At 47.8% G+C, this 23,797-nt stretch overlaps 1 protein-coding gene across 11 annotated transcripts in view; it reads left to right on the top strand.

Annotated features, from left to right (window-relative positions):
* GRIN1 (glutamate ionotropic receptor NMDA type subunit 1) overlaps positions 1-23,797 on the top strand; it is a 199,413-nt gene that overhangs the window by 145,145 nt on the left and 30,471 nt on the right. For all 11 annotated transcript variants that reach the window (XR_011023218.1, XR_011023219.1, XR_011023217.1 and 8 more), the window contains 2 exons: positions 15,609-15,770; positions 21,580-21,689. Coding sequence is in view for 7 of the 11 variants with exons in the window: in XM_068248669.1 (XP_068104770.1) it covers positions 15,609-15,770; positions 21,580-21,689 (272 nt within the window). In the remaining 4 variants the exon portion in view is untranslated. The remainder of the gene's footprint in view (positions 1-15,608; positions 15,771-21,579; positions 21,690-23,797) is intronic.

The raw sequence follows: 23,797 nt of genomic DNA, 5'->3' as shown, positions 1-23,797 counted from the left end.
CTTTACCAGCCGCTACACCCCTCTTACAATCTCAGGTATAAGCATGTTTGTGTCATTTAGAGCTACAACACTAATTATAGGAGATGGTCAATTTCCCTAACAGAGCAGGAGTAGAAGACTTCTTGATTTTCTGCTGCAATGTGCATTATTTTGATTGACAAGCAAAACCAATTGGCCAAATTGCTTTTCTCTTCAATCTATAATGTGATTTAGGTTGTTAACTGGTCTTTTCTGGTCTTTCTGCAGCTGATAGTCACGGATAGAGGCAGCTGCTCCTCTGATTAATTTTGGTATAATAATTGCTCTGGTTCATTTTGGTGTAAGAATTCATTAAAGAAGCCTCTAAAAAAAGTATTTTTATTTCATAAATATGTTTAATATGTTATCCCTAACTAAACTGCCGCATTCCCGCCCATCTAAACTATCTAAATTCCCCCAAACACCCCCCTCCCTCTCCCCCGCAAAATCCATGACTTTCTTGGTCGTGGATTTTGCTGCCCTCTACTCTTCCGTGTGAGGCAGAGCTATGAGCTGCAGCCCTGCCTCACACGCGTCTGTCAGCGGCGGATCTCCGCCTCTCCCCCGCCCCTCTCAGTGAAGGAAGACAGAGGGGCGGGAGAGAGGCCTAGATCTGCCGCTGACAGACACGTGTGAGGCAGGGCTGCAGCTCATAGCTCTGCCTCTCACGGAAGCGCTGTCCGGATTGCCCCCCAGGGAGTTTGGCGAGATTTAGATTAGATTTAGAGTTTGGCGGGATTTTAGTTTACAGCGGCGAGAATGCGGGGGTTTAGTTAGGGATAACATATTAAACATATATTTGAAATAAAAAGACTTTTTTTTAGAAACTTCAGAGTCTCTTTAAGCAGGGGCATAGTTACAAATCACGACTCCCCCCCGCGGCAAAACTTTGATGGGGGCCCCTTAATGTTCACCCTTCCCTTGCCTACCCTTGTGACCCTGATAGCCTGGGAGCCCTCTTGTAAGGATCTTAAAATAAGTGTAAGCATCAGAATCTTTACACCCATAACAAGTGTAGATACAAAAACACCTGCTCTAAAGGAAGGACCCCTTTATAGGAGGAAGGGGAAGGCTCTCATGTAGTCTACGCCCCTGGACTGTACCATTATATGTGTGGGGGGTGTTAGTGTTTAAAAACAAAACAAAAAAACAGTTTTTGGCTTGGCGAAGAGGCTGCCAAATACTAGGACAATCAGACACTCTGCCCTTACTGTTCCATGGTGGCTGCCAGGCCTTGGCATGTATTATGTTGTTTTGCTGTTGTGTCTGCTTTTAGACACTGATGAGCAAATATGGCAATACTGTATTCTTTTTGCATTCATTTAATGAAAATAATAATGTAAAATTCGATTTTTGAGTGACAATGCCATCGAAAATAAGTTATTTTTAGTATTTTTCATTTTTGTTTGCGAATTTTTTTGCGGTAAAAAAATATAGATTTTTAACAGTTTCACGGTAAAAAAAAGTGTTGCGGTAAAACTATAGTTTTCAGTGTCTTCACGCTTTTTGCTGCAAAATAAAGATTCTTCATGAAAGCACGAAAATACAAGCTATTTTTGCAAAAATGTTCTCGAAATCGAAAATATGATTTTCAAAGCAAAAATGACTTTGGCTGAAATTCTAAAGCAACACTGCTTTCAGACATGTTGCTTTGCCATCAGCTGATCACTGTACCTTAGCATGTTCCTGTAAGAATCACCTTTTAAAAGTCAACTATCATAAAATATTGTAAAATGTAAAATACATATAAAATGTACATTTCTCTCAGAAAGAAATGCAGTATAAATTACTTTTTCCTATGTTGCTGTCACTTACAGTAGGTAATGAAAACCTGAAAGCTCTGTCAGGTTTTAGGCTAGTCCATTTTGATCTTGTGGGATTCTTAGTTATTTCTTTATTTACAAAACACTTACAGAACTGCAGTTGGTTCCAATGATTAGGGGGGCTGGCTGACATTTTTGTGACGATCCTTTCCTCCCTGCTATTGTAAAAAATAAAGGCAATACTGAGAATCTCCCATGAAAAGATGGACTAGTCCACAATCTGTCAGATCTATCAGTTTTTTTTACTATCTACGGTAAGGCTAGGTTCACACTTATTAACGTATCCTTGGCTCCATTTTGAAGCCGGATCAAAACCAAAGCCACGGATACCAGTGTTAAAAATAGCAGCCCTCTTTACCCATAAAAAAACGGATCCGTCTGCGTTCAGGGGGACCCGTTTTCAAAACCTAAACGGACGGTCTGGAACATTTTCACAGAGTCTGGATGCACGGAGGGGTAGTGAAAAGGAATGGGAAAATGGATCCCCCTCTTCACAGGCAGTTTTGGGCATAGCCTAATGATGAGAGGGGGCTGTCATGCTAGAGGGGGAAACAGCCAGGACGGGGGTGGCAGCGGGGGATGGGGGGGGGGTCGTTCCCCCCCCTCCCTCACCTGGTTACCCTGTCCCCGCTCTCCCTCCAGCTAATTTCAATAATTTAAAATGGATCTACTGTAGCAAGCGGCGAGCGGGGAACTTACTTCGTTGCGACCCACCGCTGCCGCGTCACTTCCTGTTATGCCGTCAATGAACAACAGAGGACAGCATTAGGAAGTGACGCGGCAGCGGTGGGACGCAAGGAAGTAAGTTCCCTGCTCGCCACTTGCTACATTAGATTCATTTTAAATTATTGAAATTATTGAAACTTGCTGGAGGGAAAGCGGGGACAGAGGACCCAGGTGAGGGAGGGAGAAGACTACCCCGCTGCCACCCCCGCCCTGGCTGCTACCCTTCCAGCATGAACCCCCCCCCCAGGGCTGGGGGCGTTTCCACAGTCTGGAAACGTCCCCTGTGGCTACAACTTAGCCTCCGTTTTTATTTAGAAAAAAACAAAACAAAAACGTATCCGTTTAAATCAGATCCGATCCTGAATGGACAAGAGTGGACCTAGCCTTACAGCAACATAGGAGAAAAGCAATTTATAGTGCATTTTACTCAGAGAAATGTGCATTTTATAGGTATGGGTTTTTTTTATTTAATTTTTTTCATGATAGTGGCCCTTTACTAAAGGGCGCCTGGCCCAATGCAAAGCTAGCTAAGGCAAGTACAGAGCAGACCTCACAACAATCCCGATGTACGCAGGACTGTCACAGTTTGGGAGGTCTGGTCCCACATCGCCCTCTCTGTATTCCAGTATTCAAGTATACAGTGGCGTAGCTAAGGAGCTGTGGGCCCTGGTGCAGGTTTTACATGGGGCCCCCCCAAGAACTTTATACATAGCAATTGATACAGCGCACCAAAACTTGCCAAGGACCAGTGGTGCTCAAATACCCCTTTTCAAAATTCGAGTTAGGTCGAATTCGAATAGTAAATTATTCGAGGTCAGTCGAATATTCGAGTCGAATAATTTTTACTATTCGATTCGACCTCGGAATTCGAGCTCACTATTCGAGTCGGTATTCGAGCTCATTATTCGAGCTGACTATTCGAAATGGCCTTAAATAGCTTCCAACACTTGTTTTGAGGGTGAATGATGCAAGAAACCTCTTTTTTTCCAAGTAACAACAGCAAGTGATTATGTGGGTATGTTCCTTTAAAAAAAAAAGTTGAAAAGAGAAGTTGTGTCCAGAAATTTGTTCAGTACTGTATATACTTCTTCTTCTTCTTCTTTATCTTCTATATCTTCTTCTTCTTCTTCTTCTATATCTTCTTCTTCTATATCTTCTTCTTCTATATCTTCTTCTATATCTTCTTCTTCTTTTATATTGTCTTCTTCTTCTTCTTCATCTTCTTCATCATCATCTTCTTCTTCTTCATCTTCTTTTTCTTCATCTTCTTCATCTTCTTCATCTTCTTCATCTTCTTCTTCATCTTCTTCATCTTCTTCTTCTTCATCTTCTTCTTCTTCTTCATCTTCTTCTTCTTCATCTTCTTCATCTTCTTCTTCATCTTCTTCATCTTCTTCATCTTCATCTTCATCTTCTTCTTCTTCTTCTTCATCTTCATCTTCTTCTTCTTCTTCATCATCTTCTTCGTCTTCATCTTCTTCATCTTCATCTTCTTCATCTTCTTCATCTTCTTCTTCTTCATCATCTTCATCTTCTTCTTCTTCTTCATCTTCTTCTTCTTCATCTTCTTCTTCTTCTTCATCTTCTTCATCTTCATCTTCTTCATCTTCTTCATCTTCTTCTTCTTCATCTTCTTCTCCTTTTTCTTCTTCTTCTTCTTCTTCTTCTTCTTCTTCTTCTTCTTCTTCTTCAATATCGTCTTCTTCTTCACTTATTTCTCTTTTCAAATTTTTTTTTTAAAGAAATGCAGCTATTTTTGAGCGTAACAAATAGCTGGTGGCGCACGCATGTTGGAAGCGCCATTGTATGTGCTCCCTGGCAGTGGAAACACACAGACAGCAGGAGGTAAATTCAGCAGCAGGAGGAGGAGGATGAGTGTGTGGCAGCAGGCAGTCAATGAGGCAGGCAGCGTGACATAATAGCCCTGGTACCTAGCGGTGATACCAGGGCTGTAAATAAACACAGCAGGCAGGAGGTCCCAGACAGCGGTCGTGCAGCCCACATTGTGTCCAATACACAACTGGGACAACACAGTTTTCAACCCGGGCACCTCAGAAAAATTAAACCTTTTTTTTTTTTTGGTTTTTTTTGTTTTGTTTTTACAACAAATTACACAGATATAGCTATTTTTTGACGTAATAGCTGGTGGCAGAGTGGCAGCAGAAGGTAAATCTGTGTACCCTGGCAGTGGGAAACACCGACAGACAGACAGCAGCAGCAGCAGCAGGAGGAATGGAGGAGTAATTATGTGTGCAGCTATTGTTTGACGTAATAGTTGGTGGCAGACTGGCAGCAGAAGGTAATTCTGTGTACCCTGGCAGTGGGAAACACAGACAGACAGCAGCAGCAGGAGGAATGGAGGAGTAGTGTGGGTGTGGCAGCAGGCAGGCAGCGTGACATAATAGCCCTGGTACCTAGCGGTGATACCAGGCCGTAAATGAACACAACAGGAGGTCCCAGACAGCGGTCGTGCAGCCCACATCGTGTCCAATACACAACTGGGACAACACAGTTTTCAACCCGGGCACCTCAGAAAAATTAAACCTTTTTTTTTTTGGTTTTTTTTTGTTTTGTTTTTACAACCAATTACACAGATATAGCTATTTTTTGACGTAATAGCTGGTGGCAGAGTGGCAGCAGAAGGTAAATCTGTGTACCCTGGCAGTGGGAAACACAGACAGACAGCAGCAGCAGCAGGAGGAATGGAGGAGTAATGTGAGCAGCTATTGTTTGACGTAATAGCTGGTGGCAGACTGGCAGCAGAAGCTAATTCTGTGTACCCTGGCAGTGGGAAACACAGACAGACAGACAGCAGCAGCAGCAGCAGGAGGAATGGAGGAGTAATTATGTGTGCAGCTATTGTTTGACGTAATAGCTGGTGGCAGACTGGCAGCAGAAGGTAATTCTGTGTACCCTGGCAGTGGGAAACACAGACAGACAGCAGCAGCAGGAGGAATGGAGGAGTAGTGTGAGTGTGGCAGCAGGCAGGCAGCGTGACATAATAGCCCTGGTACCTAGCGGTGATACCAGGCCGTAAATGAACACAACAGGAGGTCCCAGACAGCGGTCGTGCAGCCCACATCGTGTCCAATACACAACTGGGACAACACAGTTTTCAACCCGGGCACCTCAGAAAAATTAAACCTTTTTTTTTTTTAATGTTTTTTTGGTTTTGTTTGTAAAACAAATTACACAGATATATAGCTATTGTTTGACGTAATAGCTGGTGGCAGAGTGGCAGCAGAAGGTAAATCTGTGTACCCTGGCAGTGGGAAACACAGACAGACAGCAGAAGGGCAGTACACAGCAGCCCACTGTAGGTGTAAAATGTGTGGCTGCAGGCGACGTAATAGTCAAAGTGAACCAGGCTGGCTTAGTGAGCAGGAGCCAGGAGGTGGTAAAGGGTGGTAAGGCACATTAACGATGGTTCTTAGCCAGTTCATGTCCCCCTCTCGCCGACAACAGGGGCCAGGAACTCGCCTTCCACCCACGCCTGGTTCATCTTGAGAAACGTCAGTCTGTCCACAGACTTGTGAGACAGACGTGAGCGTTTCTCGGTGACCACACCACCAGCTGCACTGAAGCAGCGCTCGGACAGCACGCTGGAAGGGGGGCAGGACAGCACTTCCAGGGCGTACTGCGCCAGCTCGCTCCAGATCTCCAGGCGCTTGACCCAATACTCCATGGGATCAACAGGGGCATCGCTGTCAAGCCCGCTGTAGGACCCCATGTAGTCAGCCACCATGCGGGTCAGGCGCTGGCTGTGACCGGTGGAGGATGCTGCTGCATGCACCTCCTCTCTAGTCACTGCTGCCGGAGCCTCTACAGTCCTGTAGAGCTCATGGCTGAGAGACAGCAGGTCTGTGGGGCGCTTGCTGCTGGATGCAGGCACCTGCTGCTGCCTCTGTGCTGGCTGCTGGACAGTGGGGGTGGAAGGCTGGGGGAAGGCTTCCTCCAAGCGCTCAACAAGGGCCTGCTGCAAGCTCCTTATTTGTTGCTCTGGGTCTCCTCCTGCAGGCGGCAGGAACTGGCTCAACTTCCCCTTGAGGCGTGGGTCCAACATCATGCTGATCCAGATGTCCTCCCTCTGCTTCATCTGGATCACCCTGGGGTCTCTGCGCAGGCACGTCAGCATGTGCGCTGCCATTGGGAAGAGGCGGGCCACGTCTGCTGGCACATCGACGGCAGTGCTGCTGTCCTCATCCTCCTCCTCTGCCTCGTCAGCCTCATCCTCTCTCCACCCCCGCACCAACTCAGCTGCACTGTGCTGCTCCCCCTCATCACCAGCAAGGTCAGGGACCTCCACCAAGTCCTCCTCCTCCTCCCCCTCAGAGGTGGACTGTGCAGCTGCTTGCTGCTCCTGCTGGTCCAAGGCTGCCGCTCCCTTTTCCAGCAAAGCATCGAGGGCCCTGTTCAGCAGACAAACCAGGGGCACCCACTCGCAGACCATAGCATGGTCCCTGCTCACCATGTTAGTGGCCTGCAGAAAGGGAGCCAGCACTAAGCACACCTGCTGCATGTGCCTCCAGTCATCATCGGGGACGATGGATGGGATGTTGCTGGTCTTGTCCCTTCTCTGAGCGGCGGAAACAGTGGCCAGGGCAAGGTACTGGTTGACAGCGTGCTTCTGTTCAACCAGATGCTCCAACATCGCCAGGGTGGAGTTCCAGCGAGTCGGAACGTCAAGGATCAGCCGATGGCGTGGCAGATCCAGCTCCTTTTGCACGTCTTCCAGGCTCGCACAGGCTGCAGCCGAGCGCCGGAAGTGACGCACAACGTTCCTTGCCGTTTCCAGCAGTTCGCCCATCCCCTGGTAGGTGCGCAAGAACTTCTGCACCACCAGGTTCAGCACGTGGGCAAGACAGGGGATGTGGGTCAGGTTTCCCCTGTCTATTGCGGCAACCAGATTGGCCCCATTGTCGGCCACCACCTCTCCGACTCTGAGGCCTCTGGGGGTCAGCCAAATCCTCTCCTGCTCCTGGAGTTTGGCCAACACATGGGTTGCCGTCAGCTTGGTCTTCCCAAGGCTGACCAAGTGCAGCAGCGCTTGGCAGTGGCGGGCCTTCACGCTGCTGCTGAGGTGGGGGGTTTGGCCAGGTGTGCCGGAGGATGGCAGAGGATCGGAGGAACCTGCTGCAGTTCCCCTGACCCTGCGGGGTGGCACCACCCACTGTGTTGCTGCTGCTGCTGCTGTGCCCGCTGCTGCTCTCCCATCCTCACCCCCTTCCACCAAGCTGACCCAGTGGACAGTGAAGGACAGGTAGCGGCCTGTCCCGAAGCGGCTGCTCCAGGAGTCCATGGTGACGTGGACCCTTTCACCAACCGCGTGCTCCAGCCCTCGCTCCACATTGGCCATCACAAAGCGGTGCAGTGCAGGAATGGCCTTGCGGGAGAAAAAGTGTCTGCTGGGGAGCTGCCAGTCTGGGGCTGCGCAAGCAAGCAGCGCACGAATGTCGCTCCCCTCCTGCACGAGCGTGTACGGCAGGAGTTGGGAGCACATGGCCCGTGCCAGCAAGCCGTTCAGCTGCCGCACGCGACGGCTGCTGGGAGGCAGAGCCCTAACCACCCCCTGGAAGGACTCGCTCAAAAGGCTCTGGCGTGGCCTTTTGCTGGCACGGGAATCAGCAGACACAGCGGAGGAGGCCACTGAGGACTGGCTGCCAGAACAGGCCTCAGTGTCGGCGGCAGGAGTTGCAGAGGGGGGAGGAGCAGTGCGTTTCCGCACTCCTGCTGGTGCTGCTGGAGGAGCAGGAGGGCGGGTGGCTGCTGTTGCTGCTGCTGCTGAAGGCTGTGCAGTGATGGGTGTGGTGCCACTGCCAGCACCAGATGCCTTCAGTCTCTGGAACTCCTCATGCTGGTGGAAATGTTTCGCAGCAAGGTGGTTGATGAGCGAGCTGGTGCTGAACTTTAAGGGGTCTGCACCTCTGCTGAACTTCCGCTGACAGTGGTTGCAAGTGGCGTACTTGCTGTACACAGTGGGCATGGTGAAATATCGCCAGATTGGTGACAGAAACATCCCCCTACGGCATGGAAGCGCTGCTGCCTGTCTCCCTGTGGTGGTTGGGGGGGGGGCTTGGGTGCGGCTGGTAGTGGTACTGGCAGATGCTGCTGCTGCTGAGCCTGAGACACCAGCAGGCTGTGGGACCTGCCTACTGCTGCTGCCAATGCTTGCAATGATGCGCCTCCTTGCAAGGCCCACAAGAGCATCCTCCTCCTCCTCCTCAGAGCTGCTGAGGACGACATCCCCTGGAGGTGGTGGCACCCAGTCTCTGTCTGTCACCGGGTCATCATCATCCTCCCCCTCCTGAAACATGTCCTGCTGGGATGAGGACCCCCCAAACTCCTCTCCTGATGCATGGATGGGCTGCTTGACTGTCGCCACAGTCTTGCTGTCCAATCCCTCATCCCCCAAAGTGCCCATCAGCATCTCCTCCTCAAAATCGCCAACAACAGCAGACAATTGACTCATGATGCCTGGGGTCAAAAGACTGCTGAATGACAGGTCGCCAACTGACGGTGAACTGGCCTCCTCCCCAGGCCCTGCTGGGCGGCTGCTGCGAACAGGGGTGGTGGTGAGGGTGGAGGCCTCGGATGCAGAGCTGATGGCGGGCTGCTCATCCTCCGTCATGAGTTGCACCACAGTGTCTGCATGCTTTTCCTCAATGGGACGTTTCCGACCCGGCTGGAGGAAAATCGGAGCAGGTGCTACACGCTGCTGCTGCTGTGTCTCTGCAGCGTGAGTTGCAGATGCTCCTGCTGGGCGGCGCCCAAGGCGTCCACGGCCAGTGGCTATGGGAGGAATGTTAGCCACTGACGCTGCTGCTGCTGCTGCGGAACTGTGCATGGTGGCGCGGCCGCGGCCTGCCACAATGCTGCTCCCTCTCCTCCTGATTCCCTTGCTGCCCTTCCCCTTGCCCAAACCGCGCTGGCTGCCACTTCCAGACATCTTCGATGTTTTGGGCGTATAGACAAAAGTTTTTTAAAAGGGCGGGTGAAAAGTGGGGTACTTTAATGGAGTGGGTTGGTGGGTGAGGTGACTGAGTGAGTGTCCCTAGTACAGTAAGTAAGTAGTAACAGTCAGGAAGTACAACTAGCAGTTACAATAATCAGTAGTAATCACAAGTAAATTTAGTGTGTGTACACTACAGACAGTGAGTGCACGCACGCACGCGCAAACACGCGCAGGAGCTAGCCTATGAACAGTGACTGAGTGAGTGTCCCTAGTACAGTAAGTAAGTAAGTAGTAACAGTCAGTAAGTACAACTAACTAATTACAATAATGAATCATTTATCAGAAGGAAATAAAGTGTGTGTAGTGTGTGTACACAGACAGTGAGTGCACACACGCAGGAGCTAGTAGCCTATGAACAGTGACTGAGTGTCCTAGACTCCTAGTACAGTAAGTAGTAACAGTAAGTACAACTAACTAATTACAATAATCAATTACAATAATCAATCAGTTATCAGAAGGAAATAGAGTGTGTGTAGTGTGTACACAGAAAGTGAGTGCACACACGCAGGAGCTAGTAGCCTATGAACAGTGACTGAGTGTCCTAGACTCCTAGTACAGTAAGAGTAAGTAGTAACAGTAAGTACAAACAACTAACTAATTACAATAATCAATCAGTTATCAGAAGGAAATAGAGTGTGTGTAGTGTGTGTACACAGACAGTGAGTGCACACACGCAGGAGCTAGTAGACTATGAACAGTGACTGAGTGTCCTAGACTCCTAGTACAGTAAGAGTAAGTAGTAACAGTAAGTACAAACAACTAACTAATTACAATAATCAATCAGTTATCAGAAGGAAATAGAGTGTGTGTAGTGTGTGTACACAGACAGTGAGTGCACACACGCAGGAGCTAGTAGACTATGAACAGTGACTGAGTGTCCTAGACTCCTAGTACAGTAAGAGTAAGTAGTAACAGTAAGTACAACTAACTAATTACAATAATCAATCAGTTATCAGAAGGAAATAGAGTGTGTGTAGTGTGTGTACACAGACAGTGAGTGCACACACGCAGGAGCTAGTAGCCTATGAACAGTGACTGAGTGTCCTAGACTCCTAGTACAGTAAGTAGTAACAGTAAGTACAACTAACTAATTACAATAATCAATTACAATAATCAGTCAGTTATCAGAAGGAAATAGAGTGTGTGTAGTGTGTACACAGAAAGTGAGTGCACACACGCAGGAGCAGCTAGTAGCCTATGAACAGTGACAGTGAGTGTCCTAGTACAGTTACAGTATATAACTACAATACTAATACAATCAGTAGTAAAGGACAGCAGAAATATATAGAATAGAGAGAAATAAACAGAGGACAGGAGGACAGCTGCCCACACAGGCAAGGCCCTGAGGCCTAAAGCTGTAAGCCTGCAGCAGCTGGCCTGTCTCTATGTAACACAAATGCTACTAACTAAAATACAATGTCTAACTAACTAACTAACAACAATATAGGTGTGTATAGGAGGTGTATGTGAGCAAAAACGCTAGGTAAATGACCACAATAGAGCTCTTGCTAAGCCAAAGCACAAAGTAGCAACTCTCTCTCTGTACAAGTCTCAGGCAAGCACGGAGAAACGTAACATGGCGGCCGCTATTTATAGGGTAGGGGCTGGCCAGGGTCCCCCTCTGTGATTGGCTGCCGTCAGAGGGCCTGGGAGCCCTCTGATTGGCTCTAAGGACATCAATCTGGGCTATGACGCTATTCGAGCTCGGTACCGAGCTCGAATAGCGCCGTTGGCTCGAATAGCTCGAATAGTGAATGGGCTATTCGAGTGTACGCGAATAGCCCATTCGAATAGCTACAGCTATTCGGAGCTCGAATACCGAGCTCGAATAGCTGGAAAAGAGCTCGAATATTCGAGCTACTCGAATATTCGAGCTCTGCTGAGCACCACTGCCAAGGACAACCCCAGTGTCAGAGGTGCAAGAAGGGGTTGGGGAACAGTGTGTTAAGGATTACTACTATACAAAGCATCTATAGAAGTGATTATTACCAGCACAGGACCAATAGAGAGCTAATACTGTGATAGAGGGTGGACCCTTCGGGGCCCCTCTGGCCCAAGGGCCCCGGTGCGGTCGCTACCTCTGCACCCCCTATTGCTACGCCCCTGCAAGTATACCAGCACTCCAAAAACATTTTTTTTCAAAAAATCACGCTATTTTTATTGAGCTGACAAATCCACATAAGTGACCGACAATTGTTTCGGGGGCCACGCAGGGCCCCCCTTAAGGCGTGTGGTTACCCCAAAAAAACTTTTTGGGAGTGCTGGTAATGGTATACTTGAATACTGACTTACTCGGTGGTCTGCCTATACCACAATACCAAGCACCAACCTCAGATGGTGTGCCCAGCCACAACTTTCTATTCTTTACTCTCTGTATTCCGGCGCACACTCCCGGCTCCCTCTACCCGACTGTATCACTGCAGAGTATATTGCACAACGGAAGCTTTGCATCTCTCTCCTCTCCAGGCATTGATGTGAATTCTCCTGTCACTGTTCTCCCTAGTGGCTAGCATCTCCTCCTGTGCCATGTGGGGATGACTTGAGTAGATGCCGGCCACTAGAAACAGTGGTGACGGGAAGATTCACTACATTGCCCGAAGAGGTAAGAGGCAGACCAGTGTGTCTCAGCATTGTGCTGAATATGTGGGGACACTGTATGGGAAGCCGGTAAAAAAGCCTCAAGGGGCCACATTCGGCCCGTGAGCCTTAGTTTGAGGACCACTGCTATGTACAGTGTTAAGTGGTCCGATTATGACATGAAACAAAAAGAGGGACACGAGAGCCCAATATAGTGTAGCATGCACTGGTAAATGAAGGTGTGTGGAAAGAGTATGTGCAATATACTCACAAGTCAGGGTTACCGCATAGGCAACCACTGTCGATGCAGGTGGGGAGATTAGACCTGTTCCCGCTCAGGATTAAGAAGTCGATCTCTGCAGATCAAGAAAAAAAGGGGTAACACCCCACCACTAAGGGTGGATATGTATAACGTAGTATGGATACAGAGGCGCCAGAAGGAAAAAAGATCTAAAACGTTTAAAAATGAGGGAGTAGTGGTGGACTTACCTCCTCCGGGTAGACACAAGAAAATGTTGATCAATTTTCAGCAAAACAATTTATTTACATACTCCAGTAAAATACAAGGCGTTTTGCAGAAGTGATCCACTTCCTCAGGCAATAAGATGGAGCATACCGTATATACTCGCAAACAAGCCGAATTTTTGACCCACAAAAAGTGGGTCAAAAGTTGGGGGGTTGGCTTGCTTGCGAGTGATGTGCCTAAGGGTCGTCCCCCGCCCTCTCCCACCCGCTCCCCCCGCGGCCGCTGCTATTACCTTAGCTCCGCGGCTTCCTATTCCCTTGTCCTGCTCTTCATTCACTGCAGCTCGCCCCACGGTGGCTGCTGCGTGATGACGGAAGAAGTGCAGAGAGAGGTTCCCATAGTAACCAGGAAGCCGCTCTCTGCCACTTCCTCCGTCATCACGCAGCAGCCACCGTGGGGCGAGCTGCTGTGAATGAAGAGCAGGACAAGGGAATAGGAAGCCGCGGAGCTAAGGTAATAGCAGCGGCCGCGGGGGGAGCGGGTGGGAGAGGGCGGTGGGGGATGCTAAACTCTCTAACCTGGGCACTTTACAAGCTATCCTGGGCACGATACAAGCTATCCTGGGCACTATACTAGCTATCCTGGGCACTATACCTGCTATCCTGGGCACTATACTAGCTATCCTGGTCACTATACCAGCTATCATGGGCACTATACTAGCTATCCTGGGCACTATACCTGCTATCCTGGGCACTATACTAGCTATCCTGGGCACTATACTAGCTATCCTGGGCACTATACCTGCTATCCTGGGCACTATACTAGCTATCCTGGTCACTATACCAGCTATCCTGGGCACTATACTAGCTATCCTGGGCACTATACCTGCTATCCTGGGCACTATACCTGCTATCCTGGGCACTATACTAGCTATCCTGGGCACTATACTAGCTATCCTGGGCACTATACCTGCTATCCTGGGCACTATACCTGCTATCCTTGGCACTATACTAGCTATCCTGGTCACTATACTAGCTATCCTGGGCACTATACCTGCTATCCTGGGCACTATACCTGCTATCCTGGGCACTATACTAGCTATCCTGGGCACTATACTAGCTATCCTGGGCACTATACCTGCTATCCTGGGCACTATACCTGCTATCCTGGGCACTATACCTGCTATCCTGGGCACTATACTAGCTATCCTGTTCACTATACTAGCTATCCTGGTCACTATACTAGCTATCCTGGGCACTATACTAGCTATCCTGGGCACTATACTAGCTATCCTGGGCACTATACCTGCTATCCTGGTCACTATAATAGCTATCCTGGGCACTATACCAGCTATCCTGGGCACTATACCAGCTATCCTGGGCACTATACTAGCTATCCTGGGCACGATACTAGCTATCCTGGGCACTATACCAGCTATCCTGGGCACTATACCTGCTATCCTGGTCACTATACTAGCTATCCTGGTCACTATACCAGCTATCCTGGGCACTATACTAGCTATCCTGGGCACTATACTAGCTATCCTGGGCACTATACCTGCTATCCTGGTCACTATACTAGCTATCCTGGGCACTATACCAGCTATCCTGGGCACTATACTAGCTATCCTGGGCACTATACTAGCTATCCTGGGCACTATACTAGCTATCCTGGTCACTATACTAGCTATCCTGGGCACTATACCAGCTATCCTGGGCACTATACCAGCTATCCTGGGCACTATACCAGCTATCCTGGGCACTATACTAGCTATCCTGGGCACTATACTAGCTATCCTGGGCACGATACTAGCTATACTGAGGCACTACCTTCCCATACTGGGCACTATACTAGCTATACTGGGACACACTGGGGGGGATCATGCGGCCAGCATTCCTACCCCCGGCTTATATGAGGGTCAATCATTTTTTCCTGGTTTTTCAGGCAAAAGTTGGGGGGTCGGCTAATATGCGGGTCGGCTTGCTTGCGAGTATATACGGTATACAAAAACAGGTCTGGTATTATGCCATGTGCCCCAGAGGTAGTTTACTGTAATATGTAAATAAATTGTTTTTCTGAAAATTGATCGCCATTTTCCTGTGTCTGCCTTGAGGAGGTAAGTCCACCACTACCTCCCCTCACGTTTTAGATCTTTTTATCCTTCTGACGACTCTGTATCCATACTACGATTATGACATGAGGCCTGGTCTCGTTTTGCAGTGAAATTGGGCCTGGTCATGAATGCATTATCGTGAACCGTGGTAATTTATTTAGTTACATGTATTAGTATGCATGCATGCAACACACTGGTGTATATGGTTCAGAGCCTGGTAAAATCCTTCCTGCCTCCTGTGTGCACCCCAACACGCTGTCCCTTGCCTCCTGTAGGGTGTGGCTTAATGCTGCATAGGGGGAATGGCTTAAGTTTCTCTCTTTCTCATCTTCAAATGTTGGGAGGTACCGTATGTACAGAGGTATATTCATGCTGAATCCAAATACCTCTGTGTGTTGCCCGTTCCTCTCCTAGCCCCCTCATACTCACTTCTTGAAAAATCTTTCGGCTAAAGTCAGATTTTTAGAAAGGAAGAGGACGGCTCGTCACATTGTTACCTCTTATGACACTCCCATTCCCTCCTCTTATGGCAGGAGTGCAGAGGATGGAATCGGGGGTGATGGGAGGGAACATCGCAGCAAGCCGGCCTCTTCCTGTCTGAAAGTTTGACTTAAGCTAAAAGTCATATCTTTCAAGGAGTGATTGCTGGGCCCAGGAGGAACAAGGAGAGGAACGGACAACGCACAGAGGTATGTGAATCCAGCATGACCACACCTCTGTGTTTACCTTTAGGGAGCTTTGCCTCAGATTAGGTACCCTTCAAGTGGTGATAGCAGATCTTATCTAGGTTATGCATTTTTCTATGTTTTCTTAGAGAATAGCATTTAATCCACAGTAACATGAAACTTATGTTCCATTTTCTTTCTTTCCTAGCAAACTTCATGCCTTCATTTGGGATTCTGCCGTTTTGGAGTTCGAGGCCTCGCAAAAATGTGACTTGGTAACCACTGGAGAATTGTTCTTCCGCTCGGGCTTTGGGATCGGCATGAGAAAGGACAGTCCATGGAAGCAAAATGTGTCGCTCAACATTCTCAAGTATGTTGCTGCTGACCCTCTGCCTCTAATACGTTTAGCCGTAGACCCCGAACAAGCATGCAGATCAGGTGGTTGACTGAAGTCTGACTGGATTGGTCACGTGCTTGTTTCAGGTGTGTGATTTAGACTCAGCAGGGTTGCCAGGCAACGCCTAACACTATTGATAAGCCCATGTGTGGCTACATAAAAGCTGAACTTAAAGGTGCGTACACACGCACTACGGCCACCAACATCGGGTCCGTCAGACCCTCCCGCTGGGCGTACTTTCAGGCGACAGTAGCGCGTGTGTACGCACTGTCGGCGGACTGATAAGGCTGTTTCTGAGCGATCCGCTTAGCGGATCATTCAAGAACAGCCTTATCAGTCCGCCGGCAGTGCGTACACACGAGCTACTGTCGCCTGAATCTCCGCTCAGCGGGAGGGTCTGACGGACCCGTCGTTGGCGGCCATAGTGCATGTGTACGCACCTTAAGATAGCACTTTTAGACTACAAACATTATACATCAGTGCCACTTGAAGAAAAGCTGCAGAAACAAGAACTAGTCTAAAGTTCGAAATAGTATATCAGGTGGATTAATCAGCGCTATAAGATAACAATGCATTGTCGTTGTTATCCTATAGCGCTCATTTATTCACCTGATAAGATAGCACTTTTGCTTACCGTGGATGGCCACCAGGCTTTTTTTTTAGTAAGATTTGGTGTGAAGCTGGCATCCACCAGGCTCCTGGGCTCTCTCCAGGCCCTAGGCAAATGCCTAGGATTGTCTTGTGCATTAACCGGCTCTGGCTGACACAGAGGCTGCAGCGCATTGCCGCATGGTTTGTGCATGGAAGTCAATGGCAACAGGAACAATAGCGGTGTTGTGCGCATACGCAGATGGGGATATGACATATTACCTGTCCGACAGCGTGCATGTAACTGAGAGGGTAAAACAATTTGGGGGCAGGGTCACTCCAGTTTTTTTGTCGCATGTTATCAAATATATGTAATGATGCGATGTGCTGTGGTAGGCACTTACACTGCGTGCAAATCGCACCGCAGAATGTATGAAAGCAGCCTGAATTGCACAACTGAAACAAGAATGCAGCTAATCTTGTCAGATTTGTGTCAGAAACATTTGATCCGCATGCTTGCTCAGGGTCTATGGCTAAGAGAATTAGAGGCAGAGGATCAGCAGGACTACCAGGGAACTGGTACTGTTTCAAAATAAATAAATGTGTCAGTCTCCATATCCCTCTCACTTCAAATTACACATTTCACTCTGTTCATCTATCTGTAGCCTCATCTGTAGCCAGACTGTGTGTGTGTACAGTGCTCATTATCTGAACAGTTGCCCAGTGACTGATCAGCGATTGCAAAGGACTGATGCAGCAGAGCGGTCTGTAAACGCAGATTGGCACCTTGTATAACAAGTTAGAACTCTTTACTGAAGAAAAACATGCAGAGAATATATCATACACCAACATCAGGAAATGCATCTTACTTAGAGCAGAGAGAAACATAGGGAGAATACAGGAAATACCAAACCCATAAAGATTATCATCCGATTTTACACACAGTGACATCCTGTGGTTGTTTTACTGTACTGCACTTTAGGTAATAATCCTGTTGATATTTCAAACAAGGACATAATCCATTGAGCATGTGTACGGGGCTTAACTCAAAAGGAAAGTTTATTTAAACCAGGACCTTGGATATCCAAAAATACCTAAAATCTCAAAGAACTTTTTTCCTCCCCAAAACATGAAATCGGTACTTTATCGTGTACGCTATTAATGACGAACTATCAAGGAACTCCCATAATTTTGTGTATCTAGCTGAACAGAGAAGAGTGCATTGCAAAGATTTGAACACACTTGAAAGTAATCAGTAGGTTGTAACACACTGACCAGGCATTCTTGCTCTAAGGTCTAAGCAATACTGTGGTATGGTTGTACTCTATATTATTTCTCTGGTTACGTATGTCCTGTGCAGAAAAGGATTAAGATTTAAGGGGGCCCCAGTCAAGATAACAGTTTTTGCCCATGATGCCAAAGCCTGATGGTCACCTGCCTTTTTTTTTAAGTAAGATTTGGTGGAAGCTAGCATCCACCAAGCCCCTAGATTTCCTCAAGGCCCTAGGCAACTGCCTAGGTTTGCCTTGCGGATGGTCCAGTTCTGATCCTGTGACATTATGAGATTACTTTGGCGAAAGAGTCCACTTTCTTGAAATATAGGAGTTTGAAAAGGGTTTAAAGAGGGAGTCGCAAGTTTCCTCTTAATTTTTTAAAGTTAGTCATCAGGGATTAAAGGAAACCTGAGATGAAGAAGAGCACTTATTTATTTATTTATCTATTGTTTTATAAAGCGCCAACATTTTACGCAGCGCTGGACATTAGTTAAGGTTACAGACAATATTTGGGGTGACATACAGCTATAAGACAATACAGGAATGCATGCAAACAAGATCACGCTGCACGGTATGAGTACAAGGTAATGCTTAGACACTCACTGGATGGAGCATGGGGATTAGGCAAGTCAAGGTCACTCAGATATATAGGATTGGTGTTCGGTAATGGAGGTGCGTGATCAGGTAGGAGACACGGAGGAGGACCCTGCCCGAAAACGTACAATCTAGAGGGAATGGTGGTGACAAGAAGGTAGGGGGACCAGAGTTCAGCTGCAGGTTTAGAGCACTAGTGAGGGGTAGTAGGCCAGAGTGAAAAGGTGAGTTTTGAGGGCCTTCTTGAAGACGCTGAAGGTGGGGGAAACCCTAATGGGGGGATGTAGGGAGTTCCATAGTGTTGGAGCAGCTCTTGATAAAGTCCTGGAGGCGTGCATGGGATTGGGTGATGCAGGGGGCAGTCAGGCAAAGTTCATTGGAGGAGGGGCTAGGTGTGTACCTCTGGGTAAGCACTTCTGGATTTTTACTTACCTGGGGCTTCCTCCAGTCCCCTGTAGCCAGGGCCGGATTTCTGTAAAGGCCTTTGAAGGCCCTGGCCTCGGGCAGCTGCCGCCCAAGGGGGCACCTGAACATGAAAAAGGGGTTGCTACATATGAAATAGGAGTCTGAAAATGGAGAGAAATACTTTAAAATGGGCAACTGAGCCCAAGGGAGCTGTTAACGAGAGAGGAACTACAGTACATACACAATGACAAGGGGGCTGCCCATGGAATAGGAGGGGTGCTGCTGCAAATGAAGGGAAGCCACAATACCAGGCCTAGGGGCAAAAAAAGTGTAAATCCGGCCTTGCCTGTAGTTTGTCTGGTCCCTGGGATTCCGTATGGTCCCCTGTTGTACCACTGTGAGGCCATGCACAGTCTTTGTGGACTCCCGGCCACAGGAGCCTAATTGGGGGTGGTGTATGTGGCTGGGACCATGCATGCGCATTGACCCGGGACAATCAGGGAATTTGTCGGGCCAGACTGTGGGAGAACGGAGGGGATCGAACAGAATCCCACTACAGGCCACAGGTAAGTATAAATCCTGTGGTGTTCTTCATTTCAGGTACACTTTAAAGGGAAGGTTCAGGCAGCATGTAAAAAAAATAAAAATCCAAATCCACTTACCTGGGGCTTCCTCCAGCCGGAGGCAGCCAGGATGTGCCGTCGGCGCCGCTCCGCAGGCTCCCGGTGGTCTCCGGTGGCGAGCCCGACCTGGCCAGGCCAGCTGCCAGGTCGGGCTTCTTCTGCGCTCCATAATGCGCCTCACGAGGGCGCGCTGATATCGGATGTCTTCCGGGCTGTACTGCGCAGGCGCAGGACTACTGCGCCTGCGCAGCACAGCCCGGAGGACGTCTGATGGTGTCAGCGCGCACCAGTGACACGCACGTTGGAGCGCAGAAGAAGCCCGACCTGGCCGCCGGCCTGGCCAGGTCGGGCTTGCCACTGGAGACCACCGGGAGCCTGCGGAGCGGCGCCGATGGCACATACTGGCTGCCACGGGCTGGAGGAAGCCCCAGGTAAGTGGATTTGGATTTTTATTTTTTTTACATGCTGCCTGAACCTTCCCTTTAAAACTACCTCCTTAAAGACGAGCTGTCAACTATACTATCTAAACAAAACAAAACACATATATAAGTAGATAAATACTTGCTGTACATACATTACACATGTATTGTACTGTACACATTTTGATTTCAGTGAATTTTGGATAGTAAATAAATAGAATTCTGTTTCAGGCATTTGACATCTTAATTCTCTCTGACTGAAGCTAATACTGATGTCATTTCCTCCCTTACTCCGAGAGGAGGGCGGCCAATGCAAACACAGACAGTCTTCAGACTTTTCCATCCAGCTCTGTAATAGTGCATTGTCCTTGTGTGACTGTGTAGCTTGAGAAGCATGAGAAACATTGGCCAATAAGAGAGGAACAGAGGTGTGAGAGGGGAAAATAGGAGGGAAAGAGGCTTCAGCCAATCAGGCTGCATTAGTTAAGTCTGATGGGATAGCAAAGAAGCAAAAAAAGACAACCCAGCATGCCCTACAACTTCCTTTGTGCGGCAGATGTACTACGTAAAAGCCAGGTAAACTGGGGAATGATCTTTTATCAACAACAAAAATAAGAGTGGTTTTAACTTTTGAATTGCCTGGTTAGCATCCTTTTTACTTGTTTACCAGATAAAAATAAAGAATTGATTTTTGATTTTATGCCTGACAGTTACACTTTAACACTTGAGGACCACAGGTTTATACCCCCCTAGTGACCAGGCGATTTTTTACAATTTACACTGAGCAGCTTTAATGCTTTATTGCTCGGCCATACAACTTAGCACCCAAATGAATTTTTTCTAATTTTCTTGCCACTAATGGGGGATTTTTTGGTGGTCTCTGATTGCTGCTGCAATTTTTATTTATGTATTTATTTTTAAAGTTATTTTTTTAATTTAAAAAATCCTTGCTTTTCCCTCTCCCTCCCTCTGCCCTGTGACACATCCATTTGAGTTTTAGGAACACTTTATAATGTCTGTGTTTTACATGCACAAAGAGCAGGTTAAGCAAGTTAAAAGAGTTGCAAAAAGTCCTTCTAAAGTATAAAGCTGCACTGGAGGGACTAACTATCTTCACAGGAAAAGTGTAATGTTCCTTTAAAAAACTCCTTCTCCAAATCTACCAACATTTTTTAGATTTTTAGAAAGATTTCCAACAATAATTTACAAAACTCCTTCTGTGGAGAAATGATTTTGCTAACCGTAACATTTCTTTTGTGCGTGAATTTCAATGAAGTCCTGAAGGCCTTGAAGACGTTGTAACATCCAAAAATAAAAAAATTGCCTGGTCTGGTGCATTCGCCTAACTAACTGCAGGAACTGTGCAGTATCAGCGAGATTGTGGAATGCTGTTCTTTTAGCAGCAATAACAAGATTATATCAATGTGCAAATAACATAAAACTTCCTATGTATGATAAGATAAGGACACTATGACCAGAAGGTAATTGGATCCCCCCCCCCCCCTTTTGAAGAGTTTACACAGTGATGTAGGCCAGTTGCCTAGGTGATATTTGCTGTGGGAGGGACATTAAGCTGTGGATGTAGGAAGTGAAAATAAACACTGAGCTTCATTGAAAATCAAAGAAATAGGGCAGAAGTGAGGTCACTTTTGGCATCACAGAGAAACAGTATAAATGGAACCCAGCAGGAATATTATTTTCTTTTTTTTATATTACGTTTCTCCTAAATCTATCTGACAATGAACACTAAAAACAACAGGATAGGTAAGCTAAATAAGTGATTTCTTATTGGATGATTTTTTTGTTCATTTAATATGGAGTTTGATCTCCCTTTAATATTGCCTGCTGTAGCTTATTTCATGCTGTTTCTCCTGTCTAGATCCCATGAGAATGGATTTATGGAGGATCTCGATAAGACTTGGGTCAGATATCAGGAATGTGATTCCCGCAGCAATGCCCCAGCCACACTTACCTTTGAGAACATGGCAGGTAAGTGTCCAGGTTGTAGTGATGCATTGGCATTATTACTGATCATTATTTCTGTAGTGCCATCCAAAGACATAGAGAGTGGTGGCCTAAATACACACATGGTAATAAAAACATGCACAAGAAAATGACAAATACATATGGTAATGAATAGAGATGGCCCGAACCGTTCGCGGGCGAACCTCTATGGAGCCGCTACTACTTCCAGGTCGCAATGACCTGGAGTAGTACGGCTGCGTTGGGCCGGCGGTGCGCGTCTTTGATTGCGCGCCCGTTGCCGGCCACTCTCTGCGCATGAGCGTGACATCACTCATGACATCACGCACATGCGCAGAAAGTGCCCGGCAACAGGAGCGCGATCGACGCGCTCCGCTGGGCCAGCGCAGGCGTACTACTCTGGGTCATAACGACCCGGAAGTAGTACAGGTGAGGAGTTCGCCGACATCTCTAGTAATGAAGAGGGGTGGAGGCGACCAAAATATGATTATCAGATTGTATGTAAATAATAGATTATAATAAAGACTATAAAAATGATGTATCCTTACTTTCCACATGACACGACCCAAATCAGGGGCTTCCAAATATTTTTTTAGATTTTGGGGGGGCGCTCTGGTCTAAAATGGAACTTCTGAAGGCACTCTCATTGACCTGAGGATGTGGGCAGAGACCCGTGAAACTCGTTGTCTGTTTTAAACGTGCTTGAATAAACTTGACCTGATCTAAAACCCTTTTTTGTCTGGGTTGTCATCTGGAGAGGTAGAATACCTCATTTTTATAGTCTTTATTATTTTCTATTATTTGCATATTGCTTATCACACCTCCTCTGGAGGTAGTCATCCCACCAGGGCTGTGGAGTCGGAGTTGGAGTCGAAATCGAGGAGTCGGAGCAATTTTGGGCCCCCGGAGTCGGAGTTGTTGATTTCATAAACTGAGGAGTTGGAGTCGGAAGATTTTTGTACCGACTCCACAGCCCTGCTTCCCACTGGTGTGGTGCTATCCACAGCCAGTAAGGATCCTAGGAGAGCGACCATCCAGTTCCGGCAGAACCTGAGATACCGAGCTGGGACGTTTTTTCCCCGTAGGCGAGCTGCAGTGGTTGCAGGTCCTGCAACCCACCTTAGTGAGTATAACTACTCATTTTCTATTTGAACTATTCCCATATCAAACGATACTGCACCATTGGGCTCCTGGTCATATGTTATCACACAGGTTACCGTAGACCCCCCCCCCCCCACAGTGACCACTCCTATCTCTAAATACATATGGCAGTTGCAGAAAATGTGCAGTAATAAGTAACAATAGGGGTATAGCCTAGACCACTGGCCTAACTATGGGGAAGCAACCTCAAGGGGGGCCTGGCAAGTAAGAGGCACCCAACTTCTTTCTTCCTTCCTCCTCTTCCACCAGTCTCCTCCCCACTGCTTCCCTGGTTCTGCCACTCAGTCCTGCAGATTAGGGAGGCGTCAGTGATAGAGCTTACCTATTCCTCTGTTGAGTCTCTCCCGTACTCCCGCAGCAGCCACTAGGTGTCACTGTTCTCTCTGCCTTTCTCTCGGCCTTGCGCACGTCACGTGACAGGCAGAGAAATTCAGACCCAGAGGAAGGCAGAGAGAAGAAAGGACAATGACACCTAGTGGCTACAGCAGGAGCACTGGAGAGACTTGAAGGGGGTATAGTCACTGTCACCCCACTGATCTGTAGATCTAAGTGTCAGGGCCAAGGGAATACAGGAGGGAGGCCCTGGTGGAGGAAGTAAGAAGTCCAGGCCCCTCCTCCCCACTGGGCACAGGGGTAAGGATAGGGTCTGATAGTAGATAGCCCCCCCCCCCCCGGTCTTGTCATTATAATCAGTGAATGGGATGCTGTGTAGCGTGTTTATTGGCCAGTTCAGACTCCTGTCTGCCAGCCATCCACCACGACCAAATAGCACTTTTGCATTGTAATCCCAAACACGTCATTGTTTGGCACGCCCTGCAATTACCCAGCAGCAAGTAACAGCATCATTTTGTGCCTGAGTGCAGCCAAACCCAAATGTGACTCCATACAATAGATGGCTGCCTCTACTTTCCGAGAGCTAGTAGCAAATGCTCGGCTTGCAGCTGAGGTGACCG

This window comes from Hyperolius riggenbachi, chromosome 8 (assembly GCF_040937935.1).
Source record: "Hyperolius riggenbachi isolate aHypRig1 chromosome 8, aHypRig1.pri, whole genome shotgun sequence".
In the NCBI taxonomy this organism is placed as follows: Eukaryota; Metazoa; Chordata; class Amphibia; order Anura; family Hyperoliidae; genus Hyperolius; species Hyperolius riggenbachi.
The sequence above is the reverse complement of the archived record's forward strand: the minus strand, read 5'-3'. Positions and strand labels throughout refer to the sequence as shown.